General features: G+C 42.1%; 1 protein-coding gene across 3 annotated transcripts in view; it reads right to left on the bottom strand.

The window, feature by feature from the left end:
- The window catches only part of APP (amyloid beta precursor protein), a 229,063-nt gene that overhangs the window by 20,032 nt on the left and 185,570 nt on the right, over positions 1-23,461 (bottom strand). For all 3 annotated transcript variants that reach the window (XM_075433354.1, XM_075433362.1, XM_075433368.1), the window contains 2 exons: positions 11,077-11,298; positions 4,109-4,162 (listed from right to left, as the gene is read on the bottom strand). In XM_075433354.1, the coding sequence (XP_075289469.1) occupies positions 4,109-4,162; positions 11,077-11,298 (276 nt within the window). The remainder of the gene's footprint in view (positions 1-4,108; positions 4,163-11,076; positions 11,299-23,461) is intronic.

Raw genomic sequence — 23,461 nt, 5'->3', positions numbered from 1 at the left:
ATATGATCTACCCTGAACAGTGGACTGGTTATTTTCTTTATCACCTTGCATTTCACAAAATCTGTTGATAGTAAGCAACCTCCATTCCGATAGCAGGTTTTCTAATCTTCACTCAGTTTCCACAAATCAGATCTGCTGAACTAACATGAGTAAAAAGGAGCTTGCTTTTGATTATCTGAAGATGTTTTTATATGTATCTTTATGTGTGTATCTTGTCTGTCTCTCTATATACACACAAAGAGAAAAAAGTTACTAATCAACACATACCCAAAATTCAGCTGCAAGAAATTAAATGTTTATCATGCAAAAGTGACCTCTGGGGCACAGGTGAGAAGGAAACACTGTTGGAAAAGCTGTTACAGTGAGGCTATCAAGTGAAGAGGTATTCTTTCCATTTGAGCTCTTCCTACAGAAATTCTCAGGCTGGATTGACGGTTTCTAACATCTCCCTGCATGAAGCAATTTATAAACAGCAAGAAACATATCATCATCTGTTTTTGTTTTTATTAAAAAACCAGCTCACTGATGACTGCTTAGTACATGTAGTTATTTTCCTTCCCTTTGACCTTTTCTTATCTCTGTTTACTTCCTTTTCAGGAAAGAGATGACAAGAAAGGGATTTAGGCACAATTCTTATTCTTGTTCCCCCATTTGTGAATTAAAAAGGGGAAGGGCAGTGTGTGGAAACACTAGGCTCCCTTTCAAATACCAGGGTGAATCACACAGATGATGTATCTCTTCTAGGAAACGGGGGTCCCCCCTGACATTATGCTCCTCCTGGGACTGATGTAAATAAGATTAAAATTCTAGCTTCAACCGCAGACAGCCAAGTCTGCAGAGTGTAACAGAGGTAGGGATTCGGACAACTGGCTTAAATTTTAGTAAATGCTTTAAAGTTGGTCCTTACTCGAAAGCTCTTCTGCTCTATGGATCGGACAACTCATCACATTTCCTGATTTCACTCACAGACTGTAATTTATTTGTTTTTTGAAAGCGAGAGAATGATGTGGTGAAGTAACAAGATTCTAGCTACCACAAATACTACTAACAACTAAGTACTTGCTGTTCTTTTCTGTACTGTGACCAAATTACCTCTCATGTGGGACAGGGACAAAGACCATCTGCATAATTTTGATCTACTTTTAAGAAAAATGTAGTGAACGTCATAAGAATGTTGTGTGGGCAAAAAGTGGTAAGAAGAAAATGGAAAAGAGAAAAAATGGCCTGTGTTTGAACGTTTGTCTTGGTCCTTCCAGGGCTGATTTTCTTTGAGGATTTTGAACACCTACAAAACATTCACTTGCTCCTATTCCGAGGCTTGGACTGTCACAGGTTGACATGACACCTCTATTTTCACCCTGAAGCAGCAGGTCACCCCCTTGTTCGCTTGAGTAAACAAGCAGAAACACAAAATGGAAAGCCAGGACCATGAAAAGGGCAAACCTTTCATGAAATCAACGAGAATCTGGGCAATAAAAACAAAACAAAATGTTACAAGCAGCTGCATGTATGAATCTGCCTCCAGGTCCCTTGTTAATACTTATTCATTCTAGAATAATATCCTCATTTTTCAGGGTTTTTTCTTTTCCATTAAGAATAGCCCCAAACCGTAAAAACTGACTATCCCAAAAGGATAATGACTGCACAAAAAAGTATCTTTTTCTCTTTTAACCTCTAACATAAAAATTTTATTTGTAATTAGCAAGTAAAACAATTTTAAAACACATATTTTTAAACCATCAGAATCCCTTTTGTATTTCACAGTTTAATTAAGCATGCATTTGCTTTCCTCTATTCCTAGTTTATGAAGCTACTCAGACTGGTACCAGTTTTTCGTTAAATTGAAATTTTATCACAGATAAATTGTTTTTAAATGAAGATGAAAAAAATCAGGCGGACATTTATTGCCAGAATTTTTGTCAGTAAGGACGAATTTGCGAAAGTCTGGACCCGGGGATTAAAGACATCAGGGATTTCAGGTCTGCCAGGAATGGTGAAGAGAATAGGCTTTGATTACTGTTAGGATACATTTAGCACTACTGTAAATGGGCAAAATCCCTATTTCACATGCACGTGTAAGGCACTTTATGAAACTCGGAATGCACGCACAGCACTGAGAGATCTCAGTCTCTCCAGGGAAGCAACCATCCCTCTGCATGGAGGAACGTAGCGTGTGTCCTTGGCAGGCTGGAGGGGTTCGCTCTCTGGGCCAAAAGCAGAGCGTGGGCCTTCACAGCACCTGAACTCTGCGTGAAAAGCGACCACGGTGGCACAGGCCCACCACCAGTACTACTTCTGCACTTGAGCCGAAAACTGAGGAAACATCCCAAGTGATTTTCATAGCACAAAAGTTACTGTATCTGCTGGAAATTTCAAGCCATAATGGTCACATGCTGAAATACTTTCTGCCTCTCCTTAGTAGGCCATCGTACACACTCACAAAGATCAGTCATGACCGATGCTAGCCATACTTCTAGTACTATTCGCATCACCTCAACCAACGCAGCACTCTGATACAGCAGACTAAAACACATCACTCTGAAACCAGAGTGTGGCAGTGTGAGAAAATCCTTCCTCTAGACAAGGGACACCAAAGATTTCTGTCACGTCTGTGTATGTGTGGGGGAATACAAGGGAGGACAGAATATTCTTTAGTAATAAATATGGGCCTCATAACAGAAGATCTTTCAAGATGACTGATCACAAATGTAATATTACAAGAAAATTGCTAGACTGAACCGACATTACAAAATTCAGATAAAACACATTCGTGATTCATTTGTGATGATATTTCTACTGCTCTTGGGGAGCAAATCTAATCCAGAAGGCAGAGATAACCCAGTATGGGGGTGAATGTTCCCTGATCCCATGATTTTTGGCACTATTGTACAGCTAGCTGTGTACCTGTTTCCAGGCTCTCTTCAGAGAATGACTTAAGACTCTAAACACAAGTAAAGATGTCAGGCTCCTCAAACAGTGCTAGGAGCACGTCACCTGGCCAGCCTTGACACGTATTTCAATTGTTGTAACATAGGAGCTTATTTTACCCTCCCACTGTAGCAACTTCTGTAATCGGTAAACGCTGGTCAGTTATCAGAAAGACTTAACCACGCTAGGAGAGTGTTGCCCATAATGATATCTAAAGCACGCTTGGAGGAGAAGATGAAAGGAAAAAGAAGACAGATTGATCAGTTAGATCTGAAAAAACCACACTGATGACGTGACACTGAAATCATTCTGATGCTAAAATATACTGATTTAATCTCACTATGTCTTGGAGAGCAATCTCTTCTGAAATGAAAGGCTGTTTGCTCACAGTGGAATCAGCCATTTCTAGATAATCTGAAACAAAAACAACGGGAAAAACAATCTAAAAAGCAAAAAAAATTTAGTATGAAAAGCAAGCTTTACTTGTGAAAATTGGATTTGTCCCATTTAACTTTTCCAAACATTTGCAGCCTGACTCAAGCTAGTCATTTGTTGTTAATATGAAACCAAAATGAAGGCACAGGTACCTACAGAGGGCAAATAATCACCCCTGTCTATCCTAGAATGGAACGCACAGCCGTATAGAGGTGTCCTCAGTGAGCCCAGAGGGAGGATATATTTACCAATTTGTAGATATCTGTAGTTAGTTAATGTAAATATCACAGCAAAAAATCTTGTCGTCCTGCAATTCTAAAACCGTATGCATGAATTCTTTATTAGCCTCAACTTACAAGAAACTGTATACTCTCCGTCGAGGATTTGACATTTCTGTCATATATTCCCAAATTGAAAGTACTCTCTGTACTAGGGGGTATCAGGTCTACTACCTCCACACCTGCCAAAGCACTACTGCTAGAAGGAATGACAACTTGATGATGAGTATCAGTTCTGGGTCACCGGGTCCCACTCCTGCTGCACGAGCCCGTTCCAAACACCCCTGGCACAGACCGCACTCACACAGCCTGACAGGGGTTTGCTTGGGAACTCTTCCCCGGTTCATGGCGTACCATCACATTTTAAGAGGGGGTTACACCAAAGACAAGGTGATTATTTCAGCTCAAGCAAACCACATGCACGCTGGGAAAACACAGGGTAGGTAAAAGCCATGCAAGTTATATACCTGGTCGTGTGGTGAGTCCTCTGTCTGCAGCTGGGCGGGCATCAACTGGCTCAACTGGGCATGTGCAGAAAAGAAACAAAAAAACAAACAAAAAATAAACAAAATCCCCCGAAATTATGAAGTCAACTGCTCTTTCGTTGCGACAGTGCAGGAGAGACATACTGCATAAACAAAGTTACCAACGCAACAGCTACCAAAGATCTGCCTTCAGTTAATCCTAGAAATGAAGGCATGGGCACAACTTCAGAAGGAAAGCTGATGTGTCAATCTTATATGATATTCTGGTTACTGCTTAAAGCAAGAAACCATCCAGATCAAAGAAATTCTGTCTATAGAGCGAAACTACATTCATTACATATAAACTTTTTCCAGTTGTGTGATCAGAACTGGCAGCAAAAATGGACATGAGTGAGTTCTTGCAGCCAGTCTTGATCAATGCTGACTTATAATCCCACTGAATCCTGACTCCTTTTTCCTTTTGATAGGGATTCTTTACAGCACTAGCTATACGGTTTGAAAAAAGTACAGCACATTTTGAAAATACAATCAATACTTCATTCTGATATGCTCTGATTTGTAGACAGTAAATCTGAAACACCACTTTCTACCCAATTGTGTGCCATACAGTTTTAGAACTCTTGTATTACTGTACTAAGGCTTTACCAGCTGAAAGCGAAGACTGATGGAGCTCACTGGCATTAACAGAAAATAGGATGCGCAAAACTTTTAGAGTTGTTTGAATCATCACCTACTGTCTCAGTTAAGTCCAAACTGAACATACTGAAGAAGTTAGTTAAAACATTTAGATTCCCCCCCCTTTTTCTTTTTTTGTTGTTTTTTTTCTCTCTTTTGCTCCAATACTGTTGCCTTCCTTATCTACCCAACATCCAGAGTCAGAAAGAAATTAAATTCAGAAATAAAAAATTATGTTGTAGCTTGCAATTCAGATTTTTTTAAATAAGGTATTGTCATTCATTTGAATTTCAGGATTCAAGTATGAACCTTCTAGTCGGCAGTAAGGGAGTCACAGTAACATAGGAAACTTGACAAAAGCACAGTTTTCAATCATGAACTGCTCACTGTATTTGGCATCAGAAAACCACGCTAACCAGATGATACTGCTGATTTAAGCAAGGGGACTGCCCCTCTTCTCAGGAAGTCTGTGTCACTTGCCTAGGGTTCCTACGGCTTTGACAACCAACCTACCACGCTTGTAAGTGAGCGTCTATGTGGCACCTGTGTTCTCTGTACACAGGAGATGACTGCAACAGCTCCTGTTGCTGGAAAAAAGCAGTAAGTCAGCTTTATAGTAGCTGCAGACTAAAAGTGCATCTGAACATCCAACTTGCTTGTGTTTCCAGAAGGGCAAAAGTTTCACAGAGCTTGCTGGTCTGGTGCTGCAGAGACAAGCCATCAAACCACTTTCCTTCACAGCAGTTCAGAGTGGCACTAGCAGACCATGTAATTGCTTTTCTTCCATAGCGCTATCCAAAAACCAATTTCCATCCTTAACTAAAAACTACAATTTTGAGTATTTTCCTATTGAAGTCTTCTGCTAGGTTTTCCAGTATTGTCAGCACCAACCCTCAGGTAGGTCAGCAATAATTTCGAGTGGAAAGGACCAAAGGGAAGAAACAACCAAGGACCAGCATTACCCAAACTGCTCCTGCAGAATCCTCCTCCGTTGTCCTGGCCCCTGCCTTCTCCCTAGAAGGCTGAGGGGTTTTATTTCCCTCTCCCTCAGCACTCTGCAACCCCACAGGCCCATAGCTACGGCGAACTGAGGGAGCAGGTTGTGGGTAGCAATAAAAATGGTAATAGGTGAAGGGAGAAAAGGATGGAGGGAGTTTCTGTTGTACAGTAGCATGGACCTGATCTCAGGGTAATGCAGTATTTGTGGAGTTAAGTGAAAGTATTAATAATGAACAATTCTTGTCATCTATAGTTTTGGAAGCACTTTACAGGGGAAAAGGCAAACATCGCCAGCACATTTCGTAACTGACACAAAAGTAAAACGACCTGCTCAAAGTCACAGTTGCAGGGCAAAAACTGAAGGCAAAAGCTCAGAGTCAAGGGTCTCCCACAGCAGATCGTGATTCCAGGCACCAAAGTGCAGCATGCACTGGGGAGCACGATACAAGGAAAGGCTGGTTTCTGGAGAGCCCTGAGCTGCCACCTTTTGAATTTCAGTTGCATTTTAAAACCTGCTTGCTCTTGCTCCTGTATTGATGTATGCGCAAACAGCAGTTAACTCTGAAAAACCTTGTCTGTGGGCTTCCTCACTGCCTGCCCCACTGGACCACACTACCTCATGGCAGCTGATACAGAGGGGAGAAGTTTAAACCTATTACAGCATTTATCTATAACCAAAACTCTACGACATACTATGTATTATTCTAAAAATTGCATTCATTTTGATGCTCCAGAATCATATTTCTCTTGAACACACTTCCATGTGCACAGAAGTACACAGAATTAAAACTGAGAATTTGTTTTCCAACTGAAAATTTGTTTTCCAAATAGCCTTATGAAACTAAAGTGGTATGTACCTGTTTTTGCTGACTATGCAGGCTTCATACAAGGTACACATCCCACCTCACATCTAATGCTAATACATCTCAGATGAGCAAGAGAGAAATGTGGTTGCTTCTTTTTTCAAAAATAAAAGAAAGGTAAATCAAAAAGTTCAAAAGCTGGTACAAACCAGCAAGCGAGGAGAGCTATGGGATGCTCACCTACCAAGAACAGCACTGAAGTGAGTAACTGGCCAAGTCATAAGGATAATGCAGCAGATTCACAAAAATCTCACTTTGGATAAATACTTTGTCACTAAGGCTAACTGTAACCGCATGGTAAAATACGAAGGGTAAAACATTAAACCTAGTTAGTCAGTGGCCAAATGCCCGGGGACCCTGGTGGTGTCAGAGCTTCACAGCTGTTGGGGTTTTGTCCCCACTTCTTATGGTGCGTTTTTCATTGTTAAAATACACTTTCCTGACAGTTTGGTCGTGCCTTCTGCGGTGTCCTCCGAGGGTACTTTTCGTTAACCTAACTTGCATCTCAACACACTAGACATACATTCAGCCATGCAACTTGTGTAGCGTGTTACCTGGTGCTTTGGATTAATTTCTGTGGACGTTTACCAGGAAACTACCTCACAAAACAACAGATAAAAAAATGCTTTCAGAAACTACTGAGCTGTGCTAGACTTCCAAGGTCTTTTTATTTTTAGGATATTTTTCACTCATGCACTCAAAGCAATTTTAGTAAAATAAACTGTTTGCATAAAAGATATCCTTTTATCTAAACATGCAGTTTAGATTGGTAAAATTTAAAATAGTTAGGAAACCTTGAGATTACATGGCGGCATGCCAATCCAATACATTATTAATATCTCTGGGTGAAACCTGGGATTAGATCATGGCCATGGAAGAAAACGGGCATGGGAACTAATGACAAATTTAAGGTATTCTTTGTAGTATTTTAACTTCATCACTTGTATGTGGAATACTGGATACTTTGAAACAAAGACTTAATGGCTGTATTTCCTCCTACTTTTTCCACAGTCACACTTCTGTTTAAGCATTCCCCAAAAGGTTCTTTAAAAACAAGTCTCATGGCTGTGACTATGCTGGAGGGGGTGAGATTCCGGGTCTTAACCCAGCCAGCTCCAGGATCTGTTCAGTTGCCTCTCAGAAGTCAAAGTCCCATTAGGAATTTGTTTTGACAGTAATGCATATTGCAATGAGGTAAATGATCTACCTGGTGTGCCTGCCCAGGACTGAAAAAAACTATTGCTTATACAGTGCAACAGCTCTTTGCAGCGAGAACGCCGAGAGTCTCATTCTACCTAGAAACCCACCTACACATGCTGAGCTGATAGCACTCTGGATTTCTATTCAGCAGAGTTTTAAAAAGTTGACTTCAGCTTTCAAACTAGGCCAAAACAGTACCAAGAACTGAACTTGTAACTCCCTTGCCATATGAAACTCCTCTGATAATCTGTCACATCTGCTGGACAAACTGCTCAGCAGATATCCCAGATACCAGGTTGTTCTCATGTAACACGCTGTGGGTTTCTTGACAGTGCTGAGTACCCTCAGTGCTCACCCAAGCAAATGGGAGCAGAGATGCTAAGTTCTTCGAACCTTCTCTGGCATGCTCAGCACCCCCCAGCAGCAGGATATGCTGACCATCACTAATACTGCAATGGTTAGTCACTCTACAGTGTTTAGAGGTTTCTCTGGCACATGATTTTTGATCTTACACCTTTTTTCAAGCAACGGTCATTTGTTAAGAAAGAGCAATGACTTGCTCAGTACTACATAAAATATAAAAACCTCCCTGCATAAGGGGAACTTATTGTGTGAAAAACAGACTATACAAAAAGACCTTCAGTGGAGAGGGAGAGGAAAAGAAGAAGGGGAAAATTGTGTCATTTTTATTTACTGCTTGCTACTTCCAAAGCATATTATAACAAGACAGACATACATTTTTGGAAGCAATTTAGACAAAGCCTGGGATTAGACCATGGCCGTGGAAGAAAACAGCCATAGGAAGTGAGGACAAATGGCACAGCTAGTCCTGGGTTTCCGGAACAAAGAGGTGGGGGACAAACACAAAGGAAAAAGACGAGGCTGTGAAATTCCCCTTTGATACTACAAGCAAAGGTATAGAGAGGGTATCTAAAGAGAGAAAGAAGGTACTGCAGGCAGGATCACATTAACAACACTGTGGTTTGGGTAGATGACAGAAGTATAATGGGAAACAAGAAGGACTTGAAGTGGTTTAAGTCATCAAATAATTTCTATTTCTAACTGTGCGGACTTGAATGCTAATAATGGTTGGCTTAACAGAATTGTTTGCCATGGTAACTTCATGACAAATACAATCCTGATATCAAAAAAACCCTATACCCCAACCCCTTAATGGCATGAAAGTTAAAAGATGTTCGCACAGTAAAAATTAAGAAGTGCTGCAACAAATGGTGTAGTGCATTACAACACACAGGATTCATAATTAAACAGTATGTTATTCAAGGCAGGAGAGTTTTTGTTTCTTATTTGCTGTCACACATTTTAAAAGGAGAACCACACTCAATATACTTGCCTATGGGAATTCAGTGTCACATTGAAGTATGTACCTTTCATTACTGAAAAAAAGGGCTTCTGTGATTAAACTGTGGGTATGTATGGGTGCACCTGTCTACCTAATAACTTCTGAACTCGGTGACTGAAATCAGTACATTTTGAAAGCTGGGGGGACAGACTTCAAAAGTAATTAACTTCTGTCCCCTAAGCTTCATAAAAGCAGGCAGTGGGTATAGAAATTGATGCCTTCTATGCCTCAGCTATGGGAAAAACTGCAGCAAGAGCAGTACTGGAAAATTCCTGCAGGACAGAGACCACCAGCCAGACTGTGGCCTGCCCCTGGCAGACAGCCTTGACGTGTGCGCTATAGTGAGCTGCAGCCGATTCTCCAGGAAACTGAAGTTTAGCCTGCCAGCCTGGTCAGCTGTTTGAACTACTCGCCAGCGCCTGATGCAATCCAGCCAGCTGTTCTCGGCCACCCAGCACATCACTCTGCTGCAAGTGCCCTCCAGTCACCTCTAGAGTCCTTGTCACCATCTCCTGTCTTCTAGTCCTTGCTGCTGGCCAGCCCGTTGAGTTTGCTCCAGCTCTCTGCTCTTTTTCTTGGTCCCTACCCATACTGCTGACTCCCTGGCAGTCTGATTTTAGCCCCACTCCTGACCAGTCTCTCCTCTTCCCTTCAAATCTGGTATACTTCTGCCTCATTGATTTGTTGACCTTTGCTCATCTCCTAGCCACGTCTTTTCTTCCGCCTCATCTTACACTTCTCTGATTCCTGGGGACAACCCACTTTTATCACAAAACTGGTTCTGACTCCACAGATTTCACCTGGCACCAATACCAGATCTGGCAAACCCACACCTACATCCCGTGTTTCATCTCCCAAGCTCCCAGCTGCCCACAGTCACTCACACATCATGCTGGATACTAACTGCATAAGATTGGTCTCAAAACTCATTGAGAGAGCAGGTATAGCCTAAGCCAACGGTTTCAGAGGACTTCTGGAGGATATTAGTTAATGTCTATGCAGTTCAGCTACAAACCCCAAATCACAGATCCACAAAACACAAATCTGCCTGAAAAAAAGACTTCTGCAGCTCCAGCCTCTGTGAATCTACTGCTGCTTTGCAGTAACAAATTTTCACTCTTGTGATTAACTTATCACTAATGACGGTGGAGTTGAACTGATAAAGGAAAACAAACACTGTAGGAGCAACTTCAATGACATGATCAAAGTCCCTCGGGTTTCTGATTAATTGGGTCTGGCACCTAAGTAAACTACCAATTCTAGAATATATGTAAATTATTAAAGCATTAGGCAGTTACTTCAATAAATTAGTCCATGAGCAATGTAAAATACTCCTCAGGAAAATAGGTTTTCAGTAGCCAGTTGTGTTGCTGAGTATGCAGGAACATTTCTGCAGCACATTCCAGACAACCAGTGGTGGTGGGGAAACAAAATCAACTCTCATGCTAGGATTGTGCTGGATCTGCAATAATCTTCATGTCAACAAATAAACTCTTAACTAAAACACTTGCTTCATCATGGCACAAATTTAACAACTTATCTATCTCTTGTAGCTCATTGTCATGTATAAGACTGTCACTCATAATTTGCTGGAATTTATTTTGATTTGTTTTCAAAGGAAAGTAAGCTCAACGCTGAAATTTATTGTGGGTCTAAATTCCAAATTTTAGTCAGGATTTTCTGTTCCACCAAAGAGAGACAGCTGACACGGCAGACCAGTACTAAACCTACATTTGTGAACCTCTATCCTGTTAACATCAGAAAGATGTCGATTTTCAGTGAACAACGTGAAGAGAAATCTCAAAGCTCAACTCAAAATATTCTGTGGTTTCTCTCTTTGTTGTACATACCTTCATTTTCAGTATTGGCTGGAACAGAATCAACACCAAAGGGATGCCACGGCTGAAGATCATCTAGGCTGAACTCTCCATCCACTGGAAGAAGTTCAACTGTGGTCTTAGTTTCCGTCAATGAAGGCATGAGAGCATCATTTCCATAGCTGATTCTGGGTTCGCTGATCATATTGGCCAAAACATCGTCAGAATAATTCTGTTCTTTCTGAAGTAATTCATCTGCAAGGAAATTTCAACACAGAAATTACACGAAAGAGCTGGCATTTCTGAGGACATATTTCCAATGCTATTAAAGTAATAGGTTACTGTTACGAGACCCTGTTTTCTTATGATAAACGTAAAGGCTTGGGATAGTCAAAACTCTGTGATGAGCACGGTTGGTAAGGCAGGCATTTCTTCTGAAACATCAACCAGAATTGTTCAATACTGTTTCCTACCCACATTTCCACCACAGAACAGATCACAGGTCTGTGCCTTCCAAGTCCTTGGACTCTTCTCTACCACTTTCAAAAGATGCACAAATCAACTCCCTTCAACTCAACATGTTGCCATAAGTCATCACGCTGGAGGCCTACAGAAAGGAATGTCTTTGTTACTTCCCCTTCCTCCTAAATACTCACTATCAAAGCTCATCACAGCTCTTAAATCCTAAATCACAACAGTTACTGTATTAAATTAGGCTTATTATAACACACTGAATCTGAAGAAACATTCTCTCTTTTAACATACATAACAATCAAAATACTGAAGTAGTTCTTTGCTAAAATTCTTGAGTAGTAATAGACTCTATAGGAATAGACATCTGTAGGCAAATTATTCTACGAGCAACCAGGACATAAAGCTGTGCGGTATTACCCAGGCTGTATTTGTCGTGGTTTATTTATTTATTTATTTATTTATTTTTTTTTTTTTTTTTACTTGAAGCAAGGTGAGAACAATCAAAGCACTTTTCAGCTCCATAACGTCTGCAGGACAGATTGTCCAGCTCAGTGTTAAAATTAAGCTTGGAGGTTGTGTGTGCTTCATTATTCCAACTCCTTTCTCACATCAAAGTTCATCTACTCTTGATCTGCCCGTTTGCTGACTTTTTTTTTTTGTAGGAGCAACACACTATTTGCAAGTACTTTATGGGAACCTGGTGCACAAAAGCACATTCAAGTAAGCAAGTAATTGCAACAAAGAAGATAAATAGCTGCCAATAATGCACCAATGTAATTAGTAAGCAGGTGTTACAGAGCTAAATAGTTCAGAATCAAAGACTGTAACAGTTACATTACTAGAGTGCAAGTGCTTGCACGCATGAGCACATACATGACAGCTGATGACACAAAAACTCTTGAGTGGCTTCTCTCCACTTTAAGGACCCTGTAACTGTCACTGCTTCACACCCACATCTGAACCCTGTAGCAATTCAGGGACAGGAATCACAACTCTACTGCTAGAACCTTAATGTCACCCTGTAGGGGCTCACTTATTTCCCAGTATCATCAGTGAGAAAGGGCATCTAAATTCCTATACACACCAGAGCTTTAGACCCCTCAGTAAAATCTTTTGAGCATTATTTCCCTTCCAACCTTACACTGCATTGTACCACCACAGAAGTACACTGCACCCATGCAGCAGCCCTCAGTAAGGATCCTCATCAAGCTATGAGCATTAGAGCTGGCACTGCTTCAAGTACCTTTCTCAGTGATGATGCAGTAGGGCTCTGCTCTGCAATATGTCTCTTAAAGTCCACTGTGAGACAGTTGACCCAACTCCTTGCCACCCTATTACAAATTCAGAACATCAAAACTGAACAAAAAGTTGTAACCTCAGCTCTGGGGCAAACACAGGCCCTGAATCTTGAAAAATGATGTTTTAAAACAAATTTTCCTGTTCAAACAGCAACTGCTTTAGTTGACGGTAAACCTAACGTGCACAAAATTTAATTCTGTGATTTAATCTATTCATCAGAATGACTTACTAGGACAATACAGAAAGCCTACATGACACTGAATTGTTTTTCCCTTCATGTTCCTTTTATTGAAAACAGTATTATCTTATGAGATACTTAATCATCTTCAGCATGGAAAGCAAGTCCGATTTTTGTCTCCCCACTGCACTTACACTAGGATCACAGAATGGTAGGGGTTGGAAAGGACGTCTGTGGGTCATCTAGTCCAATTACCCTACCAAAGCAGGGTCACCTAGAGCAGGCTGCACAGGACCTTGTCCAGGAAAGTCTTCAATATCTCCGGAGAAGGAGAATCCACAACCTCTCTGGGCAACCTGTTCCAGTGCTCCATCACCCTCAGAGGGAAGAAGTTCTTCCTCACATTCAGACAGAACTTCCTATGCTTTAGTTTGTGCCTGTTGTGATCATGTGGGGCAGCTGCAGAGAGCTGCAGCCCATGCAGCGGTGGCAGGGAGCAGCTTTGGGCATGCTGTACCCCAGTCTCCCCTTTTCCCTTGGCAGTGCCGATCATCCACAATGCCCGCCCGCTCCTTGCTACCGCTCTGTGCTACCTGCAGACAGCTCCTGCCCCTGGAAAGGGACAGATGGTGCACGGAGGGGAAGGAGCCAAGGGAGAAGGACCTAAGCTCCAGCAGTGGAGGAGCGGCACCACGCCGCACGTGGGGAGGCCACGGTGCAGGCATGGCTGGGCTTGCCAGGCTGACAGAGGGGGGGCACCCGACTCTCACCAGGATGCCATGGTTATACCCACACCCCGGGAGGCTGAGAGGGATGTGTACACAAAGCCTCCCTTCTCAACGCGACCCAAGTGGGAGCACGTCGTCGCCGGCGCTTGCAGGCTCCATTGTTCCTCGCTCCGTTGCGGCGCAGAGCACGGACATTAACTGACCTCCACAATAGCTCAAGTGAGGCGGGCAGATGCTGCAACCAGCAGATTATGATCACATCCATTTTACAAGCAGGGAAACAATGGCCGAAATGAATCAAGTCCATCTGACGTGATGAATCAGACACTGAACGACAGTGAGAAACTGGAAGCGCCTGACTTAGAAACTGTGCTGGAGTCCATCAGACTGTGGCAGCTGTGTCTGCACTGAGTGAATGATTTACAAACAATTGTTTCAATCTCTGAACTGCTAAAAAAGTTTGCCCTAGGATTTCCAGTTATTGACACTAGCTGGCAAAGTCCAAGATCAATTTTCCAGCGTTGATTCTGTACTGAGTATTGATGGCTACCTGAATCACCAGTTAGGATAACGGAAAGCCATACAGCCTCACTGTTACCCATCCCTGCAGTATTCCCTCCCGTTTTCACAGTTGCCAGCACAATTCCCCCACCCTGCAAAAGACAGTTCCCTAAATAAGCAGGGAGTACAGACACAGCTAGAGGCTAGATTGTGCATTCAAGGCTGTTTAAGAGGTTTTCTTTCTGTGGTGAGTATCTTCATTATAAGGTGCTGAAAACAGAGCATCAGATTCTAGGCTGCTCTACGAAATATCATCTCCCTCAAACCAACAGGACAAAAACTTCCTGACAATCTTCCTACAATAAACTTCTGGTTGCTCAACTCATTATCTCCTTGCAGTGTTCTGCTAAGTCCCGTCATTGAAAAGAATGAGGAGGATGTCGAAACTTTTTGTCCCTCTGATGTGCTCAAAAGCAACCATGACCTTGGGGAAAAAAAACCACACTCAATTGGGACCTCAAACCTCCCAGCAGCTCTGGATTTGGTGTGAGGGCGCAGAATTGCTGCTTCTCCTTCAGGCAACCAAAGTCCTCCTTCATGCACCCAAACCCCTTCTTTGTTGGGGTGAGACACAGGCTCACTTCTGGTACTTCAGTAAAACACTTCAGACTCACATCATCTCTAAGGAAGTTTCACTCATTCTTGGGCCATTTCCCCATCAGTCATTACTACTCATCAACAGCATCTAGAAAAACTGAAGCGAAAAATGTTTGGGGAATTAGATAGAAGGATAATACCACTACAACCTCCTTTCAAGACTATTCTATCATCCCACAAAGAGAAACATGGAGCCAAAAGCAAAGAAGGAGCAGAGAAATAGAAATAAAATTCCTTACAAAATCTTCTGGTGGATGCTGCATTGTTAGAAGCCATTCGTCCACAATGGCCCTAGACCTCACTTCTCCTTGTAAAGCTTTGCAAAGAGCACTGTACTAGCACAGATACCACGATAAATCCTATCAGAAGTAATGGAGCCTTAGAGTGGCACAAATCATGCTATTTTGTAACTTTATCTACTTTATATTGCCATCTAACGTTGTTTCCAGTCTTGGACTCTGGGGCATATTTACCGCAGACCTTAACTGGCATAGCTATGATGACAGGACTGTCATGTGGAGCAGCTCCACTTGTTGCCCTGAACACCAGCAATCCATTAGTTATCTTTCAAACCATCATTTTTATTTAGTTCATAGTTCAATATTTAAACTTGTCAAAAGTAATTATTTGTTTGTTGTTTCTTTGTTTCAAGAAGCCTATCTACTAGATGAAAGGCCATGCAGTCACTATTATGCACAAGACTTGAATTTACTTGAAAAGCAGCTTACAAATTGGCAATTGTAATTTTGGAAGTTCTATAGAGAAATTTAAGGTCTTAAACCAGATTAGAAACAAAGTGCACCCAAAACAGCTCTTCTAAATACTAATTGAGACACCATCAAATTACTTGACATAGTTTTGACCCAACACCAAACTTCTTCGTAAAACAACATCTGCATGATGGAATACATACTGACTCAACAAATACGCGTTTGGGAACCAGCCGAAATAAACTGGTACAAATGCAGTCTTATTGCCTCATATTCATCGTCTTATCAGTGACCATTCAGTCTGAGCTGAACACGTGTTTCTCCCAAAGTTACAGTTGCTTTTGAGCACGTGCTTTCAAAGTGACAAAATTCACGTGTCAGCAACCTCCCTATTCTTAACAGCAGAAATTACAGAGTGCCTGAGTCATAGCAATGGCTTCATTTGCACGTGCACACCTATTATCTTACACCAATTTGAAGACAGTTTAAATCACGCAAATGCTGCATGTCACATTTAGGATTCATTAAGAACATTTACACAGCCATTTATTACAGTGCATGAGATAAGAGGTAACACATTTAGATGCAGCTTTCAGTTGTATGCCTCCTTTACGGGGTAATTCAATGTGTCATAGTTCATAATCGTCAACATGAGCATGTGCCCACAAGAGCTGCACTGATGTAATGCAGTCAGGTTTTAACTAAATTTGAATGTCTGTGTCTTGTCAGCTGTATGAATCGAAACTCCCCCAAACCGGTACATACGAAAACAGGACCTCCTTGACGGCTTTGCCTTGGTGGATACTTTAAAACAAAACGAAATCAAAACATTAATTACCTGTACATCTGCATTCATATTAGAACTCTTACATAAACTGACAGTATACCTGTAACCCCCAGTCACGTACGCTAGGAGCACTTCCACAGACTTGATGCAAATGAACAGACGTATTTCACATTCAGAGAGCACTTATGTTTCCCCACAAGTCACTTCTACCGAGACGTGTTGTAAATAACAGCTTATATAGGAAACTCCAAAACACAAAGTATTAGTAGCACAAGTAAGGGTTTTGGAGAGGTAACACGGTTCAAAGGGCTTTCTGTACCTCTGATGAATGCAAACTCTAGAGAGTCAGAAAGGTAGCTAAGTCACTTGTACATCCTGTGGGTTTCATATATGTAACTTACTGCATGAAGTAGGAGTTCCTCCTCTGAGGTGAAAGAATATACCAGAAAATACCACGGGTATTTTCTCCAGCCTCTGCCCAAGCCCAAGAGGAAATTTCAAGCACATGCTTTGCTTAAATTTAATCACATGAAGCCTGTGCCTTACCACAAAGAGTTAAGCTCCACTGAATTTCAACCATCTTGTTATTCTAAGGTGTTTTGCCAAATTAAGCACTACAAGATTATAATGTTACATACTACTGGGTGTCATAATTATAACATTATCAAGCTGCAAAACACAATTATGTGGTATTCAGTGTTGAACTAATTCATTTGTAGAGTACAAGTCAAATGCAATTTAGAGCGCAACTCTGATGAGAACTTTATTGAAAGCGACCTGCCTACTGGAAGGTGTGAGAGTGGCTCTGTTGCCTGCATGCTTTGAAGATCATGATGAAAGAGCGACATGTTGGATCATTACTGTGAAATACTGGAAATGAGCCCAACCTGCATTGCTCAGATCCATATTGACAGAGAAACATGACCACCCCATCTGATTTAAGCTTTCTTCTCTTCTCCTGGTCAGCCTGTGAAATTACGCCACAGGTCGTCTTATCTGGAAACTTTGACAGTGCAGTGTCTCTCCCTCTCAGGGTTAAACTCAGACTGAAAGAGCAAGAACCATGGAAAACAGTATTTCCCAGTTCTTCTTTTCTGTCCTTTAGAGACATCACCACTAGGGCAAGAGTAAGTAGCAGCAGCAGTTTTTCAGATTTCAGAAATTTATCATGTGTATGAAAATCTTGTTCAGTAAGGTGAAAAGACTTTTCCTTTTTCAAGTTCTCAGAAAATGAATATTTAAGGTATTATGAAATAGCTCTTAGAGTTTTTTCCTGGAAGCAAGAGAATAACCATCCCAGAACCTTAAAAGATACCTTGTTGCCTAAACCCCAAATTTTAGAAGAAACGCACCTCTGAACTTACGAATAGCTGCAATATTTAGAACCACACTAAAAAACCCCCATGCTTCTAATATATTTTTAAAAAATCACAACTTTATCACTTTCATTTCTTGCTGCTTCTGCTCTTTCACTGTATGTGGGTTTCAGTGTTTCCCAAATCACATCATAAAAACAACCAAAGCGTCTCCTCCTGCAAGCAGGTGCGGGTAATGTTTCATTTAGATCTGCCTTGCAAACTATTTGTCTTAAATTACAAAAAACCCCAAAGATGTTTAACAGAATAATTGTCCTTTTGTAGGTAGATCATGTTAAAACAAGTCTTCTGCCTGTGAAGTGTTCAAAGCACAAGAAAGCTTGGAAGATCCAATTTAGGAAAACATTTATTACCATGTAATGATTAATTTCAATATGACCTAGGTGTCTTTTTCAAAATGCTTGGGGAAGAAACTGAACTGAAACTCTATACTGTAATTAAAAACATACATTGTATGTCATCACCCTGATTCACATAAGGCACTGTGACAAATTCCCCATGTTTAAATTGAACTCTACATTTAGTTCAAATTAACATATCATTAACTGATTCAAAATAGGCCAGAGAGTCTAAATTAAAACAAACAAACAGCCCCCTCCATCGTCACTGACATTTCTGCCAGCTGAATCAGCATTCATTATTCCCCCTCAGTCTTGTGTGAAGTGGAAAGAGCCAAGTACATTTCCATCCTGAATAAGGAGGTTATAAGGCTTATAAGTGAAACCGCCCTACAAAAAAGCATTTTATTGTCTTATATTCAGAAAATAATTCTTTACTCCACTCATAAATTATTTATTGGTCTCATATACTGATAAAAGCGATCAGATTTATTTCCCAACCTTATAATACACAGTAAAACTCAGAATTGCAGTAGAATCTAAAACTCTACCGCTTTCTAATACCCGAAAAAAGTCAGTTATCCATCTGTTTCTATAAACACTTCTAAAGGTCAGAGTGCAAATCCCACAACATTTTTTGAAGTGTACTGAACTCAGAGACTGCTTGGAAATCACTAAATAATCCATAAAAATATATAAATCTGAACATTAACTTGTTTTATCTGATTCCCTTGGTCAAAACCGAGCATTTTCGATTTGACTCGCTTATAACAGCTTAAATCAGAATTCACCAAAACTGAATTGTGCAGCACCTGCTCCAGATAAAATATATTTTGCCTATTTATTAACTGCAGGTCTAGCACTTGATAGGCCAAATATATACCGGGTTGTCTGAGTATTCAAAAGAGATGCATTTATTAAATTTAACAAATACATCCGTTAAGTGGGACATGACCTACCCTGATGGCTTTTACGCCGTTTTTCATATGCGTGATCTAACAGAAGGAAGCAGCAGAGTGAAAGGACTGGAACCCCGCCCAGGTAGCACTATTCAGGAAAATGCATTTTTCAATTAAATTGGGCATATGAGAATCACACAGCAGGAGAAAGCTGCGCTGATGAAAGATTGCTTCATTTGTAATCCCATCTGCATGGGAACTGACTGTTAGGAGATTACCACAACATTTCCATCAATCCAGCCATTCTGTAAAATCACATATCCTCAGTAATTCTTTTGCCTTTTTATCCCAGTAGTAAGAGCCTGCCTAGCAAGAATGTGTCAGATACTCTTGGTCATAATAAGCACCTGTGAATTTTCACTGCACATCTGCAGAGAAAGTCATGCTTGAGTAAAACAAAATTTAGTACATGGTTGGCATTAGAGGCATAGTTAGCCCCCCTGTCCCTGGATACCTGCCCATAGTGATGCATTTCAGACTTCAGTGTCTGAATTCTCCTAGATAACAATTTCAGAGACTGCTCCGGGAACGAGACTGACACGCTAGCTCTGTAGTCTGTAATATACAAAGTTATAATATATAGCTTGTGCAGACAGTCTGTAATTGGTTCTTACTGGACACTTGCAATTTGTGGCAAAAAATATTAAGAAGATTAATTTGCTTCTTTCACAATCTAACGGTCCCTATTAGCAATCTGATCTTACAGAATGACACAACTGTGTCTCCAAACCAAGTAAGTGGGAAAAGAAAATCCATCAGTCAAGAGCAAGCATGAAGTGGAAGCTGTTGTTGCAGTGTCTGTGCTCCCACAATTTTGGGCTCCTTCAGTACTCATGGACACTGACATCATTAATGTGATTCAAGATGATGAGAAGATGACGTATTTATGAATAAAATTATATGTATGTTCAGTACATCAAGAAAATTTTCAATAACTAAGCGTAATGACATTACAGAATCACAGAATCACAGAATGGTAGGGGTTGGAAGGGACCTCTGTGGGTCATCTAGTCCAACCCTCCCGCCGAAGCAGGGTCACCTACAGCAGGTTGTAGAGGACCTTGTCCAGGCGGGTCTTGAATATCTCCAGAGAAGGAGACTCCACAACCTCCCTGGGCAGCCTGTTCCAGTGCTCCGTCACCCTCAGAGGGAAGAAGTTCTTCCTCATGTTCAGACGGAACTTCCTCTGCTTCAGTTTGTGCCCATTGCCCCTTGTCCTGTTGCTGGGCACCACTGAAAAGAGCTTGGCCCCATCCTCCTGACACCCACCCTTCAGATATTTATAAGCATTTATAAGGTCCCCTCGCAGCCTTCTCTTCTTCAGGCTGAACAAGCCCAGCTCCCTCAACCTCTCCTCGTAGGAGAGATGCTCCAGTCCCCTCACCATCCTTGTAGCCCTCCGCTGGAGACTCTCCAGTAGCTCCTCATCTTTCTTGAATTGGGGAGCCCAGAACTGGACAGAGTACTCCAGATGGGGCCTCACTAGGGCAGTGTAGAAGGGAAGGAGAACCTCCCTCGACCTGATGGCCACAATCCTCCTAATGCACCCCAGAATGCCATTGGCTTTCTTGGCAGCCAGGGCACACTGCTGGCTCATGGTCAACCTGTCGTCCACCAGGACACCCAGGTCCCTCTCCACAGAGCTGCTCTCCAGCAGGTCCGCCCCAAGCCTGTACTGATGCATGGGGTTGTTCCTCCCCAGGTGCAGGACCCTGCACTTGCCTTTGTTGAACCTCATCAGGTTCCTCTCTGCCCAACTTTCCAGCCTGTCCAGGTCACGCTGAATGGCAGCACAGCCTTCTGGTGTATTCACCACACCTCCCAGTTTGGTGTCATCAGCAAACTTGCTGAGGGTACACTCTAACTCTTCATCCAGGTCGTTGATGAAGAAGTTAAACAAGACTGGGCCCAGTACTGACCCCTGGGGGATACCACTAGTTACTGGCCTCCAACTAGACTCAGAGCCGCTGATGACAACCCTCTGAGTTCTGCCATTCAGCCAGTTCTCAATCCACCTCACTGACCACTCATCCAGCCCACACTTCCTGAGCTTCCCTAGGAGGATATCATGGGAGACAAGTGTTGAAAGCCTTGCTGAAGTCTAGGTAGACAACATCCACAGCTCTCCCTTCATCTACCCAGCCAGTCTTGCCATCGTAGAAAGCTATCAGATTGGTCAGGCATGATTTCCCCTTGATGAATCCATGCTGACTACTGATAACCTTCTTTTCTTCCACTTGCTTGTTGATGACCTGCAGGATAAGCTGCTCCATCACCTTTCCTGGGATGGAGGTGAGGCTGACCGTCCTGTAGCTCCCTGGGTCCTCCTTCTTGCCCTTTTTGAAGATTGGAGTGACATTGGCCTTTCTCCAGTCCTCGGGCACCTCTCCTGTCCTCCAGGACCTCTCAAAGATGATGGAGAGTGGCTCAGCAATGACATCCGCCAGCTCCCTCAGCACTCGTGGGTGCATTCCATCGGGGCCCAGGGATTTGTGGACATCCAGATCGCTTAAGCGATCCCTCACACAGTCCTCCTTGACCAAGGGAAAGTCATCCTCTCTGTAGGCTTCTTCTCTTACCTCCGGGGCTTGGGATTCCTGAGGGCCAGTCTTAGCACTGAAGACTGAACCAAAGAAGGCATTCATTAGCTCTGCCTTCTCCGCATCCTCCGTCACCAGGACACCTGCCTCATTCAGCAGCGGCCCCACATTGTCCCTAGTCTTCCTTTTGCTGCTGATGTACTTGGAAGAAGCCGTTCTTGTTGTTTTTGTCATCCCTTGCCAGCTTCAATTCCAGGTGGGCCTTGGCCTTCCTCGTCGCATCCCTGCATGCTCTCACCACATTCCTGTACTCTTCCCAAGTGGCCTGTCCCTCCTTCCACATTCCATGGACCTTTCTCTTCTGCCTGAGCTCCGCTAGAAGCTCCTTGTTCAACCATGCAGGTCTCCCGCTTCCTTTGCTCGATTTCTTTCTCAGGGGGATGCACCACTCCTGAGCATGGAGGAAGTGACGTTTAAAAAGCGACCAGCACTCTTGGACCCCCCTGCCTTCGAGAGCCCTGGCCCACGGGATTTCTGCCAGTAGCTCCTTGAAGAGGCCAAAGTTAGCCCTCCTGAGGTCCAAGGTTTTGATCCTACTTATCGCGCTGCTTCCTCCACGCAGGATCCTGAACTCAACCATTTCATGGTCACTGAAATGGTCACATTTCCATAAGCGGGCAATGTTTCACCAAGCCAGTGCCTCCCCATCTGCATGGAAGCTAAGCATTCAATAAGTCAGGCTCTTCTGAGCTAACACCTGCTCTCACATCATGTCTGAAAGCTGGACAACTGCAAGATGTTTTCAGACTTCTGTTATCCATTCAAAAAAAGAATGACATCTTAAATTTCGCACATGATGAACTAACTTCTTAGTTCCTTATAGTATCATGGCAGAAGCAATTTGCAGGACATACTAACAAGAAAGGCTGAGAGAAGCCATTCCGCTTCATATAACAGTAAAAAAAGATTTAGAAAAAAATTTAGTACCACCACATGCTTTATCTGTATCGTCTCAAAAACAAGTGCTCCAGCTTTTCTTTTCACTTACACTAAAGAGACAATAGACCACGAAACAAACTCAAATAGACGGTTATGAATAAATCTGTAACTATGAGCTAATCCTGACCTACAATGCTTTTTAAAATCAAACTTATCCAGTATACTGTTTAAAATAATACACACACTCCTATGTAGTCAACATTATCATACAACTGTAGACCCTCTACCAGCAGAAACAATGCCCTCCAAGACAGAAAATTTCTCAGCCTGTTGTCTCCACAACACCAGAAAATGACCTGTGAAACTACTGGAGAGTTAGAAGAAAACCCTCATCAAATCCACGCATTTTCACATATTCAGTCAAACGAGAAAAAAATAGTTAAGAATACAACCAATCATCAGACAATTATTCAAAGTTTAGTGCATTTTTTTTTTTCTTAATTCTAGGATGAAAATCCATTGTGCACAAGGTCGCCTGTGGACACCTCCAGAGCGGTATTTAAACAAAGCTGTGAAATGGACACAGTACCAGCCTCAACCTGCTGCCACTGGGACCCAGAGTGGTGACTTCTTCATAAATTTCCTGCGGGACCTGCGGTGGGGATGATAACTTGCTATTTAACAGAAGTGTATATGAAAAAACACTTCAGGCTAGAGTAATGGAAAGGCTACAGAACGGAGACTTCAAGAAGGATCTACCAATGCAGGACAGAGTGCTCTAGCTATCAGCTCCTGAAGAAAATCAAGGCAACACCTTGGTTTTTCAAACCAAAGGAAAAATATTCTCCTAATAAACTTCATAAGACCTTTTTATTCTGATGAAATTTCTAAAAGCAGATGGAAAACAAGATGTCCCATACCTTTCCCTGACA

The sequence above is a fragment of the Opisthocomus hoazin genome, chromosome 1 (assembly GCF_030867145.1).
Source record: "Opisthocomus hoazin isolate bOpiHoa1 chromosome 1, bOpiHoa1.hap1, whole genome shotgun sequence".
NCBI lineage: Eukaryota > Metazoa > Chordata > Aves > Opisthocomiformes > Opisthocomidae > Opisthocomus > Opisthocomus hoazin.
The sequence above is the reverse complement of the archived record's forward strand: the minus strand, read 5'-3'. Positions and strand labels throughout refer to the sequence as shown.